Consider the following 22,947-nt stretch of genomic DNA (forward strand, 5'->3'; position numbering starts at 1 on the left):
CTGGGGCTCCTCTCTGCTGTGCCTCGCAGACCTCTGACCGTCCTTGGCTCTGACTCTGGATGCAGCTGGTCAGGTGCCCCTCAGCGGTCAGTTGCCCTCCAGCGGTAAGGTGCTCTCCCCGAGGTCAGGTGCTCTCCCTGAGGTAGGTGCCCTCCCCGAGGTCAGGTGCTCCCCCTGAGGTCGGGTGCTCTCCCCGAGGTCAGGTGCCCCTCAGCGGTCAGTTGCCCTCCAGCGGTAAGGTGCTCTCCCCGAGGTCAAGTGCTCCCCCTGAGGTCAGGTGCTCTCCCTGAGGTCAGGTGCCCTCCCCGAGGTCAGGTGCTCTCCCTGAGGTCAGGTGCTCTCCAATGGATCACAGAGCACAAGTGGACAACATGGCTTGTCAGGTCAGTCCCACTCAACGAGCTGCAGTCATTATGAGCACCCAGGCCTAACACTTGAACTTGGATTTGGAGTTTGTGAAAGAACAAGCAGGGAGACTCCATTGTGTATTCTGGTAGCTCAGAGCCATGTCAACTGATTAAATCTAGAATATTACAAAATGTCTCATAACCAGAAAGAATTTGATTATCCGACTGAAATCCGTTTCTAAGCCAGAGCTCCTTAGACCTGATGTAGAGCCCTCCAGGACTGAAGGGAAGTCTTCACTTAAAAATAAGAATATCAAAAGCAATTTAGCAGCTGCCATGCCAACAGCTAAGTTCTTCTAGCAAAGAAGGGGCAGGAGGGCAGGTGGAGACCGGGCGTCTACTGTGTCCCTCTGGAGGAATGGCCCAGCCGACATCGGCGTGTCAGTGATCGGACGGTTGTGCCGGGCGCCTGTGCAGACTCACTGTGGGGTGAGGTAGAGGCCAAGCACGTCTGGACCCCTCAGACTCACGGCCGGGCTGTGCCGCTGACCACCCTGGAGCTGCGTCCCAGAAGCTCAGCGCAGGTGCCCAGCACAGGCCTGCGGGTTAGGACATGGACCAGGGGGGCCGGCAAGCCCGTCCTGGGTGTGCATGGCACTGAGGCCCGGACTGGGGGCCTGGACTGTGCCCGCCCTTCCAGCAGCAGTGGGTAAATGGAATCCCAAGAGAGGAGCTGGGCTCTACAGGACCAGCAATGGCGATGTAGCAAGACCCCAGCACAAAGTGGCCAAAAAAGAAAAGAAAAAGGAAGAAGGTGGTTGTGGTTGGTCACATAAGAAAGACTCCCAGGGGCAAAGCCACAGGCATTGGGACACCCCGCCTGCCGGGGACCGAGTGGGTGGGAAGGGGCCTGACTCCCAGGGGTAGGAGGGGGGACCGCCTGGCTTAGGTCTGCATCTGTGAGCTCCCTCAACAGTAGACATGGTGCCCCCCAGTGTCATCCTCTGATTTGGGGGTGTCTCTGCCCCAGGAGCCACTCTCGAGGGAATGACGTCTCTGTTCCGCAGAGATGTCCCAGGAAGCCATTCCGTGATTTCCACAGCATCGTTTTCAGAAGTTCAGCTTATTTCCCACCAAAGTTCTCTAGAGGTCGTTCTAGCAATTAGATGGAGGTGAGCCTTTCTTTTTTTTTTTTTTTTTTTTTAAGAAGTTTTATCACAAATTCCTGTAGAATTTGAACCATAACCGAGCATTATAAGTGCATGTTCTGGCCAGAACCAGGTCCATGCCTCACAAACTGTGTGCTGAATGCTATGCTCCACAATTACTGTCTAAATAGAAACTCCACATTGGGCTTTAATTTGGTGAAAGCTGATATTAATTGACAAATTAAAACTGCGCTTGTCGCTACCAAAAAGGCTGCACATTCACAGATTCCGACCTTTCCCCATGCCCCTGTGTGCTCAGAGGAGCTACTTTCAGGACACGGATGCCCTTCTCCCTGTCTCACAAACAGCCCTATTCAAGGACACAAAGCCCAACTGTTATACAAATATTAGTATTCAGATGCGCTTGTGTTTTGTTAATGCGTTTAATTTTGTACAATATAGCTTGTGTTTCTCTTCCACATTTGCATTAATTGATATTAGCCACAGAATATAAAGCACAGCTAGAAAATCAGCCTCTATTTCTTTGTCAACGTATAAATTAGCAGCACATCCCTGCAAAAATCCACGGTTTTCTGCTGGCCATGGTGTTCTTCACATTGCATCTTCCTGTCGCCCCGATGCCGTGAGACATTTGGTAGACACACTCTAAGTAATGTGTTCTTAAGGAGTTGGATTCCGTCAGTGGTCAGGGAGGACGTGCCACGCGCTAAGTGATGTATTCCTAAAGCATTAGGCATAGCCACCAACTGCTGTCTCCTCGGGGCCTAAATGAGGTCACGGTGACCCCGGGTGCCAGGTGTCCCTGCCATGCACTTTGTCCCTGGCGGGCACTGAGGACATATGCTGGAGTGACTCACTCCACCTTGGAGACGCAAGTGAAGGTGCTGTCTGCCTAAAGAGTGTCATTCGGGGGGCAGCCTCCTGACCACTGCGGTTCCATCAAAAGAGCATGAAGTCTTTGGCCCTTTGCTCCTGACGTGTTAGCAAAAGCGTGTGTTGTAGAGACATGCACTTCGAGAACACGTGTGACACCCGCCGCACCGCAGCTCTGTGGCCTCACCTCTCTCTCCCGTGGCCTGCAGCCCCACCCACCTGGGCCCACCTGCAGGTCTCTCCTGGGCGCCCTTCCTGGGCTCTGAGGCCTGTGCCATGTTGACCGGGCCCCTGGGCCTCCCTGGCCTCTCGTTCCCCCCACCCCTGTCCCCGCTGCTGACCTCACACTGGCCTCTCCTTCACACCAGGCCCTCCAGCTCCAGACCTTTCTACTTCTCCCTGCCAGACCCGCGCTGGGTGCCCACCCCTTGGCAGAGGCCCTCAGCTCCGCCCCAGTGTGTACGTTGACCCCTCACGCCATCCCTCAGGGGCCCCTGAAGCCCCTTATCCTGCTCTGTTGTCTTTTCTATCACAGGTTGATAGGAAATTATACATAGTAGTTGTATCCTGTGGCTGCAACAACAAAGTACCACAACCTGGGTGATTTAAAACAACAGGAATTTCTTCTCTCAAAGTCTGGAGGCCGGGAATCTGAAACCAAGGTGTCAGCAGGGCTGTGCTCTCGCCACCAGCTCTAGGGGAGGACCTGTGCCCTGTCTCTTACCTTTGGGTGTTCCCACGTCACTCCCGTCCCTGCCACCATCCCAAGGTCCCTTCCCTGTGTGTCTGCGTCTGTATCTTTTTATATCCCTTTTTATCTCCCTCTTTTTATACAGACACCAGCCAGTCACTTGATTAGGCCCACCCTCAGCCAGGACGACCTCATCTTACCTGGATTATATCCACAAAAGATCCTATTTCCAAATAAGTTTACATTCACAGGGGCTGAGACTTAGGATGGGGACCTGCCTTTTTGGGGGATACTTCATTTCCTAATATTCATTTCCATTAATGTTTATGAGACAAGGACCACATCTTTTTCATCACTGCAGCCCAAACATTTAGCTCAGTATATGATGGTTATTAAGTGCTCCATAAATAATGAATGGGTGGCCAGGTGGATGGATGGGTGGCTGAGTTGGTGGTTGGGTGTGTGAGTGGATGGTTGGGTGGGTGGATGGATGGTTGGGCTGTTGGGTGGGTGGTTGGCTGGGGGTGGGTGGATAGATGATTGGACAGCTGGGTGAGTGGGTAGTTGGGCAGGTGGATGGATGGTTGGGGGGCTGGGTGGGTGGGCGGGCAGATGGATGGGTGATTGGGTGGGTAGGTGGAAAGATGTGCAGCTGACTGGGTGGAGGGTTAGCTGGGTGGACAGGTCAGTGACTGGATCAGTAGCTGGATTGGTAGGTAGGTGGCTCAGCAGATAAATGGGCAAGTGGGTGCTGTTGCTGGTAAATGTCAGTGAACAGATTGGTGCTGGTTGGGTGGATGGATGGATGGATGGATGGATGGATGGATGATATTAGAGGAAAGCATGAGTAAACCCACATTTTCTATAGATATGTAATGAAGGGGGGAGTGAAGTAGGGTGGACATACCCTCAAACCTAACTTGTAACTTGAGAGCAAAATGGGTGTGTTGCCATTCTGGAAGGAAATGCGGTATTTTCCCGTACATGTGTGAAAGCTGGGAGAAGGTCATATGGCTCACAGAATACGCCATTCCCACTTCACACTTTGTAACTGGGGCTGCTTGCAGAAGAAAAGCCAAATTAAAATACCCTGAATAAGCAATTCTCTAATGCAAGAGGCCTCTTGTGGAATCTGGAAACTCAAGGATTCTAAATGCCCCATTTCTTTAGGGCATGAATTGCAAAAAGATGTGGGAAGTTCCATTTTTATCGAGAACACTGAAAATACCTTTGATCAAACCACTGCTCCCAACACGCTTAGCTTGTGCACCAGTGGAGTTGGAGGGATTCGATGTCCCACAGAGGCGCCTGCAGCCCTGGCCCCTCCACGCCCAGCAGCAGCAGCGGCGGCGCCCAGGGGTGACTGCTGTGTCTGCTTGGGCCTCCTCAGCAGGAAGCTGGGGTACGCTTTATCTAGGGCACCAGGTGTCGAGTAACTGAGGCAGCCCCTGGGGTTCCCCGAGACAAGACCTGCAAGTAGGACGCTCAGTCCAGGTTGGGTCCCACCACGAGTGATCTGGGGCTACCAGGTAGCTTGACGGCCCCGGGCGCGCATGCATTCTGTGGGTTCGGTAGGACACAAGCAGGTCCCCAGCCCTGGAAGAAAGCCGCATTGTCCCTCGCTCTGCTTTGCACGGCCCGTGTTCATATCTCACTGTTGTTTGCAGGGGAGGCAGATGTGGAGCAGAACAATGGGACCCCCTCTCAGGACACAGCGGTGACAGACTCCAAGCGCACAGCGGACCCAAAGAATGCCTGGCAGGACGCCAACCCAGCTGACCCAGGGGGCCGCCCCCACTTGATCCGCCTCTTTTCCCGAGATGCCCCGGGGAGGGAGGACAACACCTTCAAAGACAGGCCCTCGGAGTCAGACGAGCTCCAGACCATCCAAGAGGACAGCGCAGCCACTCCCGAGGGCCTGGATGTGATGGCGTCACAGAAAAGACCCTCCCAGAGGCACGGATCCAAGTACCTGGCCTCAGCAAGCGCCATGGATCACGCCAGGCATGGCTTCCTCCCGAGGCACAGAGACACGGGCATCCTTGACTCCCTCGGGCGCTTCTTTGGCGGTGACAGGGGTGTGCCCAAGCGGGGCTCAGGCAAGGTGAGCTCTGAGGAGTAACTAGGGGCGCACACCACGTGTGTCCACTTTAGTTGACAAGGAAAAGGAAGGAGAGTGAGCAGGTGAGCTAAGCCCCAGCGGGGATGCTGTCCCGCTACTGTCTGTCCTCGCTGGCGACGCTCACGGGCCACAGGCGCGGGCGGGGGGCGGGGGGCCGGGTTGCTGCTTTGCCGCATTTCCACACAGCTCAGCCTCTCTCCCCTCCTCACAGGGGATGCAGGGACATCCTGAATTCCGCATCCGTAGGGGGGCCCGGCACGGGCACCGCGTTCTCGGGTCACCGGCATCTCACGCTTGGGGGCTTGGGGGCTGATTCGCTTCTGCGCCCGCGCTTTTGGGTTCGACGTCGCGTTGTGCTCACTTTTCTTGGTGTCAGCGCTGCTAGCTTCGCGTTGTCTTGTAGCTTCGCGTTGTCTCGGAACAATCATGCGATTGAGGACTTTTGAACAAACTCAAGATTGAAATTCGCCTTGAGCAGATATGTCTTTTATCTGAGTTATTGAGGGGCAAGGGGTGGAGGGATCCTTGAGAGTGCCTATGAATCAAAACTGTATTACTTTGTTATTCCATTAATTTGAATAGAGAATCTGTGAGCTCTCATTATGTAATTATGTAAATGTTCTGTAGATAAAAATTGTATTGCAAGGGAAAAAGCTCCCATTGTTCCCGAGTTTCCAGCAGTGGCTCCCGGAGTCGGTGTGAATGGGGCATCTGTGGTGACATCCCATCAGGGAGCTGAGTCCCGAGTGGCTTTGCCGTAGCAAGCACATAGAGTGCTGTATGCCTTTTCCGGGTGTTGCCTGGCTGGGTCATTGTGGAAGCAGAGGGTCTTTTGGGGAAAGCCCGGGTTTATTGGCTGTGCTCACAAAACACCTAAGTTGTCACTTTTCCTCTGGCTGCGTGCGTATCATGCTGACTCTGAAAGTCTTGGGAATGTAAAGAGGCTTCTGACCTGTGGTTTCTAAAGGGGTCTCTAAAACTTGCTCAGTCTCTAACTACAGAATTTAGAATTACTGCTGATTGTGAAATCGTTGAGCGATTTGTGTTTAAACAAAGGCAGTTTTGCCACGTTGGAATTAGGGGACATGGCGGCACAGGAGCTGGGGATGTCGCAGGTGCTGGTCGTGAGGTCCCCAGCATCTGCCCCCAGGTGCCATCACTCACATGTCACTGGTCATGCCTTCTCGTGACTAACATTTGGCGCGTCTTAAGTGCTGACAGCGTTCACCTTCTGCTTGGTCCTTTCAGTGTCTGTGTTTGTAGACATTTGCTTTTCCTTTTGGGCAGTCTTGTGTCACCCCAAAATGTTGGGCATCTGACCTATTTCCAATGTTGATTTCAGTCCGAGGTGCTTTTTCAGAGCACGGCTATCAAGCCACACCAGACCCTGGCTGCCTGTTGAGTCTTGCTGTTACTCTAAGTGCTCCACATGCATGCAGCACCACCAGTCCGAAAGCTTAAGCTACTCTGCGTAACTCAAGGAACAGGAAAAATAGAATTACACTGGGCAGAAAAGATTAAATTGCTGTATAGCACATATTACAAAACAGGCTTCATTTCAGTGGTGATGCTCTAAGTCAAAATAAAATTGCGAATGCATTTATATCAATCATTGTGACTTTATATCAGAATGGATACATATACATGGATATGTACGTGCATACGTGGCTTTTTTTCCCTTGGTATAGAATTACAACCTTTGTTACTCTAAGGCTCTTCTACTCTTTCATGCTTTCAAAGAAAAGATTCATCACAGAAGTAGGCATCAACTTTGCAAAATACTGTTGCCAGATTATCAAGGATCCAGAGAAATCAAAATATTTTCACAGGATTTTTAAAAATGAAAACAATGTCTAAACAAGTTGTTTTAGAACTTTTTGAAGTTTCAATTCTGTTCACTATCGAATGTTGAATAAAGAAGATTTAAAAATGAACAGCCTTGCCTTTTGATACCAGAGAAGTTTGCACATGTGGTCACGTAAGTTGCCGTCATGGGTCGCGTCTTTGCTGAACGTGCTGCGTTTTATTTCATTTTATTATGGATTCTTTGCTCTTAAACACTGGAAATGTGAGCTAAAAACCCTCTCCGCCCAGGCACGCGTTCAGCTCAGCCCCAGGGCTCTGGGGTGTTCACTCTGTGGGCTGCTGAGGGCTTCCTGTTTCGTGTTGGTTTGGTACTTGCTGTGCGCTGTGTGTAAACCCACAGAGCCCTCGTCTCATATAGAAAGATCTCCGGAGCGAAGCTGGAGAAAAGAAGAGAAGCAGAAGGCCCTGATGATCCTCCCTAAAAACCCATTTGCTGTTTCCACAGTTTGTCATTCCCGAGACATTTGTCTCGGGATTATAGGACCCTAAAGGGCACCCCCAGGCCTGCACGACCTTGAAAGGTGGGTGGCAGGGAGCAGCGGCTCTGCTTGTCTGTCTGGAGTATGTTTCTCCTGGTGGAATTGCGCCGGGCTGAATGCAGGGCCCCTGGGGGAGGGGACTGTGGGTCCCCGGGCTGTCTGCTGCGCCCTAACACCCCCCACCCCATTCCCCCAAGGCGGCATGGGGCTCCCCACCCCCAGGTCGGCAGCACCCCCCACCCATCCTCGGAATGCACTGATGACACCCACCCCTGTGCGGCCGGGGCACTGACATTCAAGCAAAGCGCATTATGAATTCCTTGAGGACGCATGTTCTGTGAGAGCCCTAAATGCAGAGTGTGTTCCTGGAGAACGTGCTCCTTGGTGGCAGGAGGAAACAGGGCTGTGTTGTTGCTTCCAGAACAGGTTTCCCAGTGCCCTGGAATGTGGGGCCTCAGTGGGAACGGGCAGCCCTGACCGGGAAGGGTAAAATGCATGTGCACTTTGGGGACCGGGGGGTCCACCAGCTGCTGCCAGCCACCCCACCCACTCCCTGTCAGACCCCACGGCCCACCGTGACCGAGCCCACACAGCTGCAGTCGCCCAAACCCTGAGCCCTTTGGAGACCACCCTTGTTCCTTTTTATCTGGAAGGAGTGAGGCTTTATGAGGTAACCAAGCTGGACACAGTGATGCACGCCAGGCTGGCCCCAAGGAAGAAGGCCTCGAGAACTCACCCCTCGCGGATTGCTCCAGGCCAGGGTAGTTTAAAGGCTATTTTCTGGTCAAGCCAGTCCCCCCGATGCCCGCACCTATCTGTACCGACTCTCCAGCCTTGCTCCATTTGTAACCTGCTGTTCTCCGTATCCCATCATCAGCACTCAGGATCATTTCTGTGCCTCTGATTTTGATTGTACGGGATGAAAACCGTTTGTCATTGACTGCCACGGGGTAATACTTGTAAATTAATCACCATAATCCGTTCCCTGGGTTTTCCCCCTCCACTGCCTTTTAACTTCATCTAATGCATTTTAGTCCTACCATCCCTTAATTCTTCATTGTCACCCAGTAGCCCAGTTTCATAGCTGTATTCTGTAATCTTGGGGAGTGTAGCATTCAGAGGCGGCGGCAGGGAGGGTCGCGGCAGGAAGCGTGGGGGGCGGGCCATGTGGCGCCTGTGGGCCCCGAGTCCCAGGCTTGCAGACCCCCGCACACCCACTCAGTAGAGAGTTTCGGCCCCCAGGGGCACAGCCGTGCACACGAACCCAACCCCAATCTCTGCGCAAGTCCAAGAGGTAGTGATGTGACCACCCGATGCATCCATTTGGGGCCACAGCTCTTTCTAGAGAACCTGCAACCAGGGCAGGTATATTTCAAACACTACTTTTTGAGCTTTCCCACAGGAATTTCTTCATGAAGTGTTTTTACTCTGATAGATTCTCACCAGTAGCTTTGTCTGCCGGGCCACTGGCAGTTTGCTGTGCCCTCGCACTGTCCCCGGGCCCTCGGCCTCCAGGGTGCGGTGGCTGCAGGAGGCAGGAGCTGTTAGGGCGTGTGGCCCTGCACTGGGAGGTCCCTCCACGTCCTCTGCGTGAGCGACACGTCCGTGCTTTATGTCACCGTGTTTGACAGGACTGCCTTCTGGTGAGCATCTGCCTCTTTGGTTTCGTGATGCACTTTTGGTCCATGTACATTTCTTCCTTCCGCACCCGTTAGACATTGTCACAGACCAAGGGTGCTGTGCTGACTGCACCGGAATTTCGAACTTGCCTTCTCTGGGGTCCGTCCTCCATCCCTCCCCTATGAAATGCGTTTCTTGCTGGTGTTCTCGCGGGCTCCTGATATGACAGCCAGCAGGCGAGTGTGAGGCCCGAGCGCCTGCTACCACAACACACACAAGTCTGTGTCTCACTCGGGTGCTTCTGCATGAAGACACTGAGGTGTTCCTCTCCATGGGCAGCTCGGCGTCTTGGCCTTTCTGTTCTGGCTGTTCTCGTCCTGCTCCATGTGTTAAGTCTCTGGGGGTGCCATCCCGTGCTGGCAGGGACACCTGTGCACGGCGTGGACTCTGCTGTGTCTCTGTGTGTGCGCATGTGCACATGTGTGGTGGGGATGCGGCCTGCTCAGCACAGGGAGGCCCACCCCGCCTGGGCGCCCTGCTGAGGCTGCGTCCCAGGGAGCCCGGGAAACCCCCAGGGAATGTGGATGTGGAGGTGGCCCAGCTTGTCCCACAGATGCTGGTGAGCATGAAGGTCATAGATAAGGTTGGGTCGAGGATGAACTAGAAATAAAAGCGAACACAGGATTAATGGATGTGGTCACCTGCCCAGTGTGTTGTCAGGAGATGCTGGTCCTCGCTCACCTCCTGCCATGTCTGTTCATGCACATAGAGTGACAAGCGTCGCTGATTTTCTTTTTGGTAGAAGGATTAGGCGTTTGATGACAGGCGAGGCTGCCTGGATGGTGGGGAGCAGGGCCTGATGCGGAGGGCTGTGTCCCAGGAGGGGAGACGCCCCAGAGCTCCCGTGAGCCTCTAAGTACCATAGACATCTGTCCTTAAGCTCTGGCTTCATGTGGGAAGAGCCTCTCCATAGGTCTACACTCCACTCTCAACTGCCCCGAAGTCCAGCTTTGGAGGACACAGTATAAAGTTGGGGAGGGTCGCAGAAGCAGGGACTCTGCTGAGGAAGCCCCATGAACGAGGGCTCCTCCGAGGGGCACTTCTTGCCTCTATCCCCTGGCCCCCGTGGGCACGCCCAGTCACGGCACCTGTACGGGAGGTCAGGTGAGCGCAGCCACTGGGTGACTCGTCCCTCTGCCTTTGGTCCCTCTGCCATCACCCTTAGGGAAGACACGCGTCTCCCCTCACCTTCCCCTACCAGGCTGGGCGGCCTGCCTTCCTGGCCACCCCTCCCCGAGCTGCATGGCCAACAGCCTGTGGAGCAGCCTGGCTCGGGGGCAGCTTGACCCAGGCCCTGGGGCTCCTGGAAACACCTCCAGGAGCTGGTCCCCTCTGTGAGGACGGACAGTGTCTCAAGCAGGGAAGACATAAATTAGAAAATCCTTCCTTGCCTTTGGCCAGGGTATAACACGGACTCAGCAACCATTGTGGGGGTGTCACACCCGCAGAGAAGACCAGGCCTTAGCAGAGCCAGGGCCACCGCAGGCTTGCCCACCAGATGCCCTTTGCACACAAATACACAGTCACCGTGCTCCTCTGGTACCTGCCTCGGACTGAGGTCACTGCTGCTTCTTGCAGGTGTAGAAGCCGCCCCTTCATGTGGGGGACCAAGTATGGGAGGGACAGCCATGCCGGACCCCCCACGTCTGCCTCTGGAGACCCTGTGTTTACAGTGATTTTCCTTGGCCCACTCACATCCTTCTGTGTCTTTACCACCATCACTCCACACTGAACCAGCCGGGGATCTGGGCTTAAGAAATCCACATCATCTGCAGCCACCCTGAGACAGCTCTTGAAATCCTTTACATTGATTTTGTCTCTTGACCGCTGTAGGTACCCCCCCCCCATCTCTATCTCTCTCAGTCTCTGTCTCCCTCCCTTTCTCTCTCTCTGTCTCTCTCTACCCCCCATGCACCCCCTGCCCTGCTGCACACAATCAGACAACAGGGACTTCCTGCAGGCCCCTTATGCTGGCCCCAGAGTGAAGCTCTCTCAGCCACACCACTCAGGGTGATACCTGGGTGATACCAGGTACTACCTTACAGCGAACGATTCGGAAAGATGCCACACTAGGAGCAAACACTACAGGGGCATGTAGTAGGCTCAGCGTTTGAGTGTCTGCCTTCGGCTCAGGCTGTGACCCTGGGGTTCTGGGATTGAGTCCTGCATCAGGCTCCCCGCAGGGAGCCTGCTTCTCCCTCTGCCTGTGTCTCTGCATTTCTGTGTCTCTCTCATGAATAAATACATAAAATCTCTTTAAAATGTTTTTTAAAAACCTAAGAAGGAGCAGACATCACTTAGGAAGCTGTACAGCAGAACTCAGGGTCACGGTGAACGCACGCTCACCTGTAGGGGTATTAAGTTGATATTAGTGTTGAAATCCCTGAATCTCACCAAGAGCAGGAGCAGTGTGAGACCGTGTAACCCCGAGGGGCTGCCTGGCGTGACCTTGGCCACGGGTGGCTCCTAGAGCCAACTCCTGGCGCACTGTTGGTGGCTGGGAAGGCCCGAGGGACACAGCACCGTGACCCCTGCAGAACGGACAGGGCTCCTCCTGGGGAATCCCTACAGAGGCTCCCACAGCTGCACTGAGAAAAGGGAGTCTCCTCAGGGGGAATGTCCAGCTCATCCACCCCAGTGTGGACCCTGGGGGCCTCCAGCAGGTGTCATCGTCCTGGAAGGTGCTGCTTCCACTTGCTCCTCCCAAAACCCCACAGGTCCTGTGTCCGCTACAAACCTTAAGAGAATCTGGCCACATCTCTGGGTCCAGGGCTCCAGAAGGTTTCCCTAGATCTGTCTCCTCGTTCCTGTCTTCTTCCATCCTCCCCCGCAGCGCTGGGGGCCCCATGCCCTCTTGTCCTTCCTCTGTGCCTTCCGTGGTCACCGTCCACCACCCTCACGCCCTCACCCTCTGACCTCTGTCCCCGTTCCCCCTCCTTGCCGCGTGGGGGCTCACCAAGCCCGCTCAGGAGGGGACGTTTCTGGAGGACTTGGGGGCTCTGCTGGTGGTGCCGCACAGACTCAATGGCCACTCTGTGTCCCCTGGCAGGTGCCCTGGCTCAAGCAGAGAAGGAGCCCTGTGCCCTCTCATGCCCGCAGCCAGCCCGGGCTGTGCAACATGTACCAGGTAAGATGTGCGCCGACCCCGCCAGGCCCCTCCCGTCCTCGGCCAGCGGGGGCCACCCCCGGGCACGCTCCTGCCCGCCGGCAGCAGCAGGTGTTACGTGCATGGGGAAGGCACATTTGCCAACTCGAGCGGGGCCGCTCCTGAGGGGAGACAGGCAAGGGACAAGGTATGAAGACGGGGAGCTCTTGTTCAAGAGCCTGTGAGTGCTCAGGTAGGACCCTGCACAGATGAACCGCATGGGGCCGGCTGTGGGGTCAGGCGGTGGACCGGCCCACAGGGCCAGCGGGACCTTGTTGGTTCCAGAGGCACCGGAGCATGGAGTTGGTGGCAGCCGTGGCATTGACCTGCCCTTGAAGGCCGTGCCTGACATACACTGGCCACCGCTCATTGAATTCAATTGTCACATGACGTGTGTCTATGGGAAATGTAGCAGCAGGTGCTGTCCCCCCGCTCCCCAGGCTTGGCAGAACCTGCGTGGGGACAGAAGATGAGCCATCACCTGCCCTCATGTCCTGCTGCTCAGAGCACAAAGGTCCCACAGGGTGTCTGGATGGTGGGCAGGGGGAGTCCGGAAAGGTGTCACCTCCCCAGAGGAGGTACTGAGTCAGCCGGGAGCCATGCCGCTCCCTACACACAGTGACGGCCACGGGCACAGGCTTCCAGGTGACCGCGGGCGCAGGATGCAGGCACCTGAGAGTTTAACCTGGGAAGATGCAGAAGGTCCACCAGCCGTGCCTGAAGATGACGGGCAGCCTGGTAAATGTGCTGTCCCGACACGCTGTGGAGAGTCCCCTGCTGAGGCGTCAGCCCGACTGGCTGTGTCCCCGCTCCCGGGGACACTCACTCTCTGAAGGCCTCTCTCAGCAGCTCGTTGATCACCGCCAACCCCCCACCCAGGAGGCCTGTGCTCCCCGACACTCAGGGAGGCCCCCAGAGCGCCTGGGCCACAGCAGTGTGTGGTACATGTGATGAGACAGCAACGGGCCCCACGCCTGGGTTTGGAGCTCCGAAATGGGGCAGGTTTGCCCCCTGCACCCTGGAACCACTGTATGCTCTGGCCCCAGTATCTCTTCCACCGGCCAAGACAGTTGCCATCAGAAGCGGGCCCCCCTTGGCGAAGAGGCAGAGACTTTGCCAGAGCTCCTGAGATGTAAAGTAGAGGAAGGCAGGGCTGTGCTATTCGGGTCACTTAAGAAACTGTCAACAGAATGTTGATTATTTTTTTTACAAAACCACTTGGCAGGGAAAAAGCAACACCTGTCGCCCCCACCTCTTCACCCCAGACAGACGTTTGCACGTGCGTTAAAATAACCCGGCCTAAGAGACACAGATACTCCACAGGGCACCATCTTTGTGTGGCCACCAGTGGACACACTGCAAGGTTCAGTGGACATGCTGCGGGTGTCTGGTAATAGGTTCTTGGCATTTCTGATGTGTTCATTTATGGTTACCCTGTAAATACTTGGAACCGCCTCCCCTCCTCTGTGGTTCGGGAACTCCAAAAGTATCAACGAGTGATGCCGAGCAGTTCTGTACCCTGACCTTCCCAAACACTACTCCTCCTCCTCTCTGTCGGCCTCTGTCTGCAGATCCAGCGGGGAGCTGGGGACCCCTGGCCACCGTGACATCAGGGTAACCCATCAAAGGATGGACGGCTTCCGGTGCTGTCCACGGTGTTCACGAACCGACTCCCCAGCATGAAGTCTTTGATTCCAGGAGGTTCCATATAGGTCCTAGAATGACCAGAGTACGACTTCTCCAGGGACGGAATGGGATGACTGCAGGTGGGGAGAGGGGACCCACAGACAGGTGGCATCGTGTTTGGGAACCCAAGCACACGTTGGAGAGGCAAGAGTTCCAAGGGAGAAACAGGGAGCAAAGCGATGCAAGGCAGTCCCCTAGGAAAAAGTCAGATCTCCGTTCTTGCCTGTCCTGCTCCACACAGCCGGGCATGTCACCCAGCATGGGGCCCCCATCCGGACATCATGGCCTGAAGCACGGGTCCAGCCCTCTGCATGTGGTTTCCACAGGAGCCCTGGGGGCAGGCGGGGAGCAGCGAGGCTGCAGCGTCCACCCTTGACTGCTCTCTGGCTCCTGTGCCTTGGAGTCTGCAGGCCCTATGGCTGGAGACGGCCCTGGGCAGCCACCTTGCACACCAGAGTTTAAGGAGCCGAAGACACTTTGTACTGTGGAGAGGTGACGGGAGGAACCAGGAACACGGGCTGTGGCTCTGCATGGACCATGGGCTCCCGTCCTCACCTGAGAGCAGGGTGCGTGCTGCTTGCAGCCTGCAGGGCCCACGCTGCTGCAGAGGAGTAGAGAGGCACACGCGCTGCCCCTGCCCCAGCACCCTCGGCTGTGCAGTGCTCAGCAACTGGAAGGACAGCCAGTGGCCCTGGGAGCCGTGGGCCCCCCTCCACCTCCACCGGCTCCCCCACCACCAGGCCATTGCATTTCTGCTCTCAGACCTCAGCTTCTCAGCCATAAAATAAACGTGTGGGATGAACGACTGCAAGTATTTCTTTGAAGACAGCGGTGCGGAGGTGTTCAGGGGACATCTGTAAGTGCACACCGAGCTTGCCACCCTCGCGGCGACTGTGTCCTGCGCACTAGGCTTCTTAGAGCTTGTAATTGCTCCCATGGGGGGGCCTCCGGAGACCACCCTCACTCTCCGCCTTGTCCCATCAGATTTCCTCATCACTGCCCAGCTCTGGCTCTGCCTGGATGTGAGTCTGGCAGCCGCACACTTGGTGGGCGCCCTAGGTCTGGCCGTGGAGACCCAGAGCGCACCAAGCTCCCCGGGGAGTGTGCCAGCGGGATGGAAGGCCGCCGCTGCGCTGGGCCCAGCCTCTCCCGGAGCAGGGCCGGCGGCCTGTTCCGCCCCCTGACAGCCACTTCCCGCCACTGCTGAGGCAGGGGCCTGCCGCCCACCTGCTGGAAAACCCGTGGCAACGTGCCTTTTCCTCCCGGAGAGAATCTTCCAGACCCTGCCCCCCCACCCCTGAAACTGCTTGTCTGCGTTCTGTGCAGAGACAACGGATTCCAAGCCGGGAAGGAACACTGGGGTCATGTTTGGGGTTAAGGCTCTGCTCTGCTGTGATGTTAGCTTGACAATTATGCCAAGGGAGCCTTCTGTATGCGTCACACAACTGGGGCCTTTGAAAATCAGTACCCGGATGGACGGAGAAAGATCAGAGCGGTGCAGCCTGCGTCCAGCCCTGCTTCCCGCCGTTCTGGGCAGACGGCAAGGCAGCGTCGGGAAGCTGCGGGGCACGAGCCCCACTCCAGCCCCGCTGTGGGTGCAGCTGCCTCGACTCTGGGGGGCGAACTTCCCCACGGGGAGGACCCGCGAGCTCGGCCTGTTTCCGAGGGAAAGGGCGGGGACGCTGGGGGCTCTGGGGGGCGCTCAGGTGGTGGTAGCCGCGCTCCTGCTCCCACGGGGATGCCTCTGCAGAAGGGCCGGGTCGGAGCTGGGCACCACGTCCCCATGGAGGAGATGGGAGAGCTGCCGGCCGGAAAGCACAGCACCATCCCGACGGTGTTTGCGCCCACCTGAGAGCCACTTCCAGCTCTGGTAGGTGCCCGGCACCCCTCCGCACCCCTCTGCCCGCCGCGCCCACTTCCCAGGATGATAGAGCTGGACACGGGGCACCGGCTGCGACACTGGGCTCGCTGTGTCCTTCTGTACCTGCGGTGACAGCCTCGGGCTCGCATTTCCTTTGTCATTGCCCAGACCTCTGACCGGGACTCCATCGTGGCCACTGAGGGGGGCAGAGCCATCCCTTAGGGGATGGAGGTGGTCAGGTTCCCGATTTCCCAGAAGAAGCCGGGATGCACTGCTCCCCCTCTGCCCCCAGACAGCAGCTGTTGTCTCCACCCCAGCTTCATGGTTGGCTGACAGCAAGCAAAGCCCTGGACGTGGAGCCGGTCCCTGTGATCACAAGACCAGGGCACGGTCCCTGCTGAGCTGGACGTCAGCAACAAGAGCACAATCGCAATCCACCCACAGGTTGCACCCCACAACCCGCCGTGCCCACAGGCTGCACCCTGCAAACCGCCATGCCCGCAGGCTGCACCCACAAGCCACCATGCCCACAGGCCGCACCCCACAAGCCACCGAGCCTGCAGGCTGCGTCCTGCTGGCTGTCTCACCCTCCGGGACCCCAGAAGAAATCTCCTATCAGGACAGGCACCGGGTAACCTAAAATTGCCCTCTACATCAAAGGTCTGCCTGCAGATTCCTCCAGAAATAGACAAGACTGCTGTTAACTCCGCTTTCTGTCAAGAAGCTCTAATCAGACTTGCCCAAGTCAACATTTCAGGAACAAATATATTGTTCAACTTGCAAAGAACAAAAGCACACGACCAACTGCACGTGTCATCTAGACAGAGAAGAATTCTCTCCCGTCAGTGAGAGTGAGACTGTCTTGACTTTGCCCCCCCCAAAAAAAAAACCCCATACTAACCAACCCTCTCCGTCCAGAGGCACATTGGAAGTCAGAGCAAGACCGGTGCGACGGCTTCCCCCGAAAAGCACAGGGGGCGGAAGTGGGAGCGTGGCCCCGAGGCAGCGGGAGCCCTGGCCTGCCTCCTTGGCTTCCAGGAGCGCGGGGTGCAGGGTGCGGTGGCAGCCCCGCCCCGGCTCTCTCCTCGACACACCCGCACCCGCTCCACAAGGGCCCGAGGCCACAGCTCAGACCCCTCCCTCGCGGTCAGGCGGCTCACTTTACCCAGACGCGTGGGCCTTGGTCACACGTCAGGGGCATCTCCTTCGGCACCTGGGGGACGGGGTTACGGCCGGAGGTCGGTGCGGCCCGCAGGGTGTAAGGAAGTGTCTTGGGGGAAAGAAGGAAGCCTTGCGAGCCCCGGACTCTTTCAGGAGGAGGAACCGTCGAAACAAGATCGCTCCTGGACACGAGGGGTTTCTAGAAGCCGCAGAAGACGTGAGGCGCCACTGAGGAGGCGGAGCAGTGTCTGGGTTTCATCGTGCGCTGCGTTCCTGGTCCGTCGATACAAAGAGCACAAGAACCATACACGAGAACGTATTTGGGCCAATTACCACTTTGATGGGAGAAAAACATTTCAGTGACCCCCAGTCTTGCTCGGGTTTTTCAAACAGACACAGAGGTCACAGGCATGGCTCCTGGACCGGAGTCTCTCTAGAGAGGATGCCACAAAATCAAAGATTTCTCTGGGGCAAGAAAAGGCAAATGCAAATCCCTTGATGCCATCAAGGCCCCTGGTGAAACCCTCCGAGCACACAGCAAGTGTCCCCATCACCGCTCTGTGGCCACGCGCAATCTCCGGTGGCGATAAGCCTGCCTGGTGCAGGAGTAAGGACCCAAGATGTGTGTGCCAGGTGCATGGCTGGGGGGCTGGACGGGGACCGTCACACAAACAGAGTGGAATGACGCCGACCGTGTGGTCTGCGTGTCCGCAAGGAGCCCCAGCTGCTCCGTGCTCAGTGGGAGTGGACGGGCCCCTAGCTCTCACGACATACAACTGCATCCTGCAGAATGCTAACTGCTCTCGCATTTGCTGTCCCAACTATCCGTGTTCGCCCGAGTGGGAGGGACTGATTTTCTAGAGGAGAGCGGCAGCCACATGTACCCAGCCCTCCAGGCGTTAACATACACCTGGAGCTGACTCCATCCACAGACATTCGTTTCTCCTTATACACGGGAACATTTTTGTTTCTAGCTCGTCACACATGCACAAGTCAATGGAAGGTAAGTCTACAAATGAAAAATAAAATAAAATAAAATAAGCCCTACTCTTTAAAAACAAACAAACAAAAAAACCATTCTTCCTTCTTACCTTTCTCTTCTGTCGTACGGCTTGCCCGTGATTTCTCCATCTACTGCCCCATGTTAGGTTTGGAACATCAGCCCGTGTCCCACACGGAGCCCACACGAATGTGGCGTGGTGCAGTGGCCCACTGCGTTGGGCCCCAGATTGAAAGTCAGGACACCCGACCTGCACACCCTTGTATCCCCTCTCGAGGAATGGTTGCTGCACCTGTTAAAGGGAGTGGTTGCTTCAGAGTGTGCAGAGCAACATTTCTTGTTCTCCAAATGGTGAGGGCGAGCCTAAGAATCATACACCCAGTGTTTTAAAAGCAAAAAGAATCACTCTCTTCATTCCCTTTCTCAATGGAATCTTCTGGGTGCACAGGGAGACGTTTCTAGAACTTGGATGACTTGGCTAAATAGGACCGCACTGGTCAGGAAACCATCACTGTGGTTCGCACCAGCCGTCCCGTGTGTGGACCCGTCGGAGGGCAACAGGTGACACCTGGCGTGTCTCTGCTCGGAAGGGGTGTCAGGGGCCACAGCACAGAGAGAGGCTGGCTGCCTGTAGCCTCAGGATCCTGTTCACGGGAGCAGAGGTTTGTGGAGGACCAGAGACCAGGCTGCTGGGCCAGGGCAGGAGCGCGCCGGAGAGCGCTGCAGTAGTAAAGCCGGCTGTGAGGAGCACCCACCTTGGGGACCTCCATGGCGAGCCTCGCTTTCAAGCCTGAGGAAGGGCAGGGGTTCTCCTGTAGCCCCTCCACCCGAGCTCCTGTCTTCGTCCATTGTGTGGAAACTCGGGGGACAGGCGGGGGCAGGCCAGTTTCCCCCGAGCTAGCGTACCGTGGAGGGAAGGTCGGGGAGCACGATGCGCCTTAGGTTCATACACCTGTTGGGAAGGAAGCCGGGGCAGTTTGCTGGGCCTTGAAAAAACGGTTCCAACGCTGTAACACACCCCCGGGGCATCACTCCGTTGTGAGGACTCAGCCTTGGAGGCAGCAGCCCAGATGCACAGGAGTGTGAAGTTTGGGTTTAAAGCACCAGAAAGTATTGGTCCTAAGGCGGGCTTCTGGGCTCCTGGGAGACTGCTCTGAGCTGTGGGTCTACACTCGGCCAGGCTTCTAGCAGCCTTCCTTAGTGCCTGCATATGAAGTGAGTCATCCCTGCCCTCTCGGCACCTCCTCGCCATCCACTCAGGAGAGAAAAGTGGCAAACGAGGGCTGGGCTGTGGGAGGGGAGGGGGCCCAGGTCTCGTTGGGCTGTGTCTCGTGCAACACGGAGCACACTCATGCATCTCGGGGCCTAGCCCCCGGAGTGGCGGGCACACAGAGGATGGGGATGCATCCAGGAGCCAGGGAGTCACTAGGATTTCATTCACTGACATTCCAACGGTTGATTCCGGATAAGGTAAGAAAGTAAGAGCTAGAGATTTTTTTCCCCCAACCACAAAACCCCAGGCACAGTGAATATTAATTTTTTTCCAGATACGGCATTTTCTTCTGAGAGGGAATGACCCCGTCAATTTGTCTCTGATCGAATCCAAATGCAAACGTGCTGCCAAATGCTCCTTATTTTCATGAAACAGCCATCAGGCTCAAAGGAATGAGTCTTTACCCAAAGTGATGACCATTGATCTGCAGGCGTGGCGGGTGAAAACTAATCTGCTAGTCCTTGCAGGTTTAAGAACTCCCAGCTCTCTGGTAAATTGGAAAACTTAAAAATCCCCTTCTGAGGTGTGAATGGGGACGGGGAGGTGGCCTGGAAGCCGGTGCACGGGCTCCCCCTGCCGGGGTCGGACATTATCTCAAGTGGAGGGAAAATAATCCCTATTTTTCAAAAGCAACACCATGACATAGGTCATTGGAAAAAACAGTTTACCCTAAAACTTAATGAAATGGTTGCCCTTTGTGCCATGGCTTCCCGCCTATGGTGGTTAAGTCTCAGCATGATGGTACCTGCCATCCAGGAGTTGTTGTTTTATTAATCACGATGCAAAAAAAAAAAAAAAGTGACAATAGTGCCACATAACATCGTGCAAACTGTGATCACATCTGCACGTTTCTCCGCGTGTCTGCGAGAGCCAGGCCTGAACGCTGTCTCGCCAAACTGAGAAAGAAGGGTTGTCCTTATGCAGTAGAATTTCTTCTACAACCTTTCTTTCCAATTTTGACTTTTTCATATAATTTTTCTTGTTAGTCCAAAAGCTTTCATTAAGAAGTCAGTAGATTATTTTTTTCAAATCTCGCTTGTCCAAAACGTTCAGCTGCACATGTTTTGGAGATGCTGTGTCAAGACGGCCTGGCTGCAGGTGTAGATGAGGGGTGGGGGGGACGCGGTGGGGTTCCGGGGCCTCTGCCTCCCCGGCCCTGACTGCTCTCAGCCCTGCCCACAGCTGCCGCCCTACCCCTCGTCCCAGTTCATCCCAGTTGGTCCCAGCCACCCCGAAGAGGCCCCCGTGCCTCTCCACCTCCCACAAAGGAACGAGCTGCTGAGAATGGGGTGGACTCGGGCAAGGACACACCAATCTTGAGAAACACAGTAAAATGTTATAACCATTTTGCCTCTTTTTTTTTAATTCAACCTTAATGGACACAGAAGTGCATCATCAGAGAATAACTGTTTATCTTAAAAACTAAGTTTTGGGGCGCCGGCAGGTGTTCAGTGGGTTGAGCGTCCAACTCGATCTCTGCTCAGGCCTTGATCAAGCCCTGCATCGTGCCCCTTACTGGGCATGGAGACTACAGACAGAACAAAATACAACTAAAACTAAGTGCCAAAAATCCTTCCTTTGTCAGGAAACCCCAGCTCAGTGGGCTGCCTGGCAGGGGATGCCATCCACCCCAGGTGCTTGTGCAGCAGAGGTTGAGGACCAGGAGGGCCTCGGGGCAGAAATGAGATGCAGAGGGCTGCAGCAGGGGATGCCCCTCGGCCCCCACCTGGCCCCCGGTCTACAGGCCGATGGGTCACCCTCAGGCCCTCGGCCCTGACCCGCCTTCCCTCCTGCCAGCGTCCTCCCCATCTCTCCTGTCCCAGCACACGGGTCCCCTTACTCTCACTGGGGTATGAGAACAGGGTAAAAAGACCCACGTCCCATAAACTGTAAAATATAACAAATAACCAAAACCCCAGTATCTTTAAAGGGGTTCCTCAGGCCTGCTGGGGGCTCCTGCTGCTGCCAGGGCAGGCCCAGAGACTCCCCTGGAGGAGAGCCGGAGCAGGGCTTCAGCTTTTCCTCGCAGCCACCCCACACTCCTCGCCACCCAACAGCGTCCCTTCGAGCTGTTGAGGGAGAGTGGGGGTCCGGGTGTCTCTTCTGCCTGGTGTCAGAGGCCATGGAAACGTGGCCAGGCCTGCGCAGGCCAGGGATGCAGTACAGGAGCCGAAAGGTGGGAACAACTCCAAGTGTCCCTCAGAGGATGAACGGATACACAGAAGGTGGTGGAAGGTGGTGTGTCCATGCTCCAGAACCTCATCCAGCCGTACAAATCTGGGAAGGAAATCTTGGCATCTGCTACAACATGGATGAGCCGTGAGGGCCTGAAGCCGATGGAAAGGAGCCGGACACAGCAGGACAAGTCCTGAACCGCTCGCTCCTATGGAGTGCCTGGAGCAGTCCCACCCGGGAGACAGCAAGTCGATGGTGGGCGAGCTGCGCTCCTGCAAAAGCTCCTTAAGTGATCCACAAATAAATAGGTTAAAGATGAGGTCTAGATTCTGAGAAATGCCCTGAGACGTAAACCTCACTGGAGAGTTACTCTCACCCCTTGGCTGCTCCTCGGTGGCCTCGTGGGGCTGGTCTGCAGTGGAACGTTGTCCCAGGGCCTCTCCATCTGCGCTGCTCCCAGGTGAGCGGACGGACGCCCCAGCAGCCCACACCGCGTCCCCCGATCACACCGGCCCCGGTGTGAGGCCCGGGCCTCCCTGCTCCCCGCGGGGTGCTCTCATCGAGGCCACGGTACAAAGCAGATTTCTTGATGCCTTTGTCCACTTAGTACTTGCTGACCTGCACTGAGTCCCAGCGCCAGGAGCTCTGGGGGTCGTCGCATGGAGGTTATTCCTCTTTCCAGAAACATACTGAAATTAGCCAAAGAGGGAAGATGCTTCTGGGGGAAGGACAGTCTGATGCCGCATGAGGTGTTCCAGCCTCGAGGCGCCACACTGTTAGGAAAGTGGACACATTTGGAAGGTGGAGATGTTCCAAGCAAGGGCAACTGCGCGAGCCAGCGTCCAGAGAGGGATGGGAGACACCATATTGTCGACGGACGGCCGGACTCACGGACACAGGCCTCCCGCCGGGAAGTCCGGGTGATGACACCATGTCTCCATGGACACTCAGCTCCGTAAAGGCAGAGCCCGCTAGAGGCCGTGGGCCACTTGAGATATCAGCCTCCAGGGAGCCGGACTGGTTCTCGGTGTGCAATGGCCTGAATTGTAACACATGTGGCCTTTGGTGTAGCTGCCACCACCGGAGGACGCTTCACCGCAGAGCCATCCCCCTACCACGTTCCGGTTGCACGCCCACCACAGGCTCCCCTTGCCCATCCCCACGCCCTGGCGACCGCCGCTCTGCTCGCCCTCACTATGCTTTAATCGTCAGGAAAACGTCCCATGAGTGAGATGGCACGGTAGGAAACTTCAGTGCAGCATCCTTTGGAGATGCCTCTGCATCGTTGTCTGTGTCAAAAGTTTGTTCCGTCCTATTGCTGAGCCATATTCCGCTGTACGGGCACATGGTTTCTTTTATCTCTTCTCCCACGGTGAATGTTTGGGTTGTTGACCAATTTCGTGATTAGGAATTGGGCTC

The 22,947-nt window shown here is 56.0% G+C and overlaps 1 protein-coding gene across 4 annotated transcripts in view; it reads left to right on the forward strand.

Moving 5' to 3' along the window:
* Positions 1 to 22,947, forward strand: part of MBP (myelin basic protein) — a 115,171-nt gene that overhangs the window by 77,095 nt on the left and 15,129 nt on the right. For 2 of the 4 annotated variants that reach the window (XM_072819288.1, XM_072819341.1), the window contains exons 4-5: positions 4,748 to 5,184; positions 12,277 to 12,354. In XM_072819288.1, coding sequence (XP_072675389.1) covers positions 4,748 to 5,184; positions 12,277 to 12,354 — 515 coding nt within the window. The remainder of the gene's footprint in view (positions 1 to 4,747; positions 5,185 to 12,276; positions 12,355 to 22,947) is intronic. The other 2 variants (XM_072819353.1, XM_072819392.1) reach the window with 1 other exon arrangement.

The sequence above is a fragment of the Canis lupus genome, chromosome 1 (assembly GCF_048164855.1).
Source record: "Canis lupus baileyi chromosome 1, mCanLup2.hap1, whole genome shotgun sequence".
In the NCBI taxonomy this organism is placed as follows: domain Eukaryota; kingdom Metazoa; phylum Chordata; class Mammalia; order Carnivora; family Canidae; genus Canis; species Canis lupus.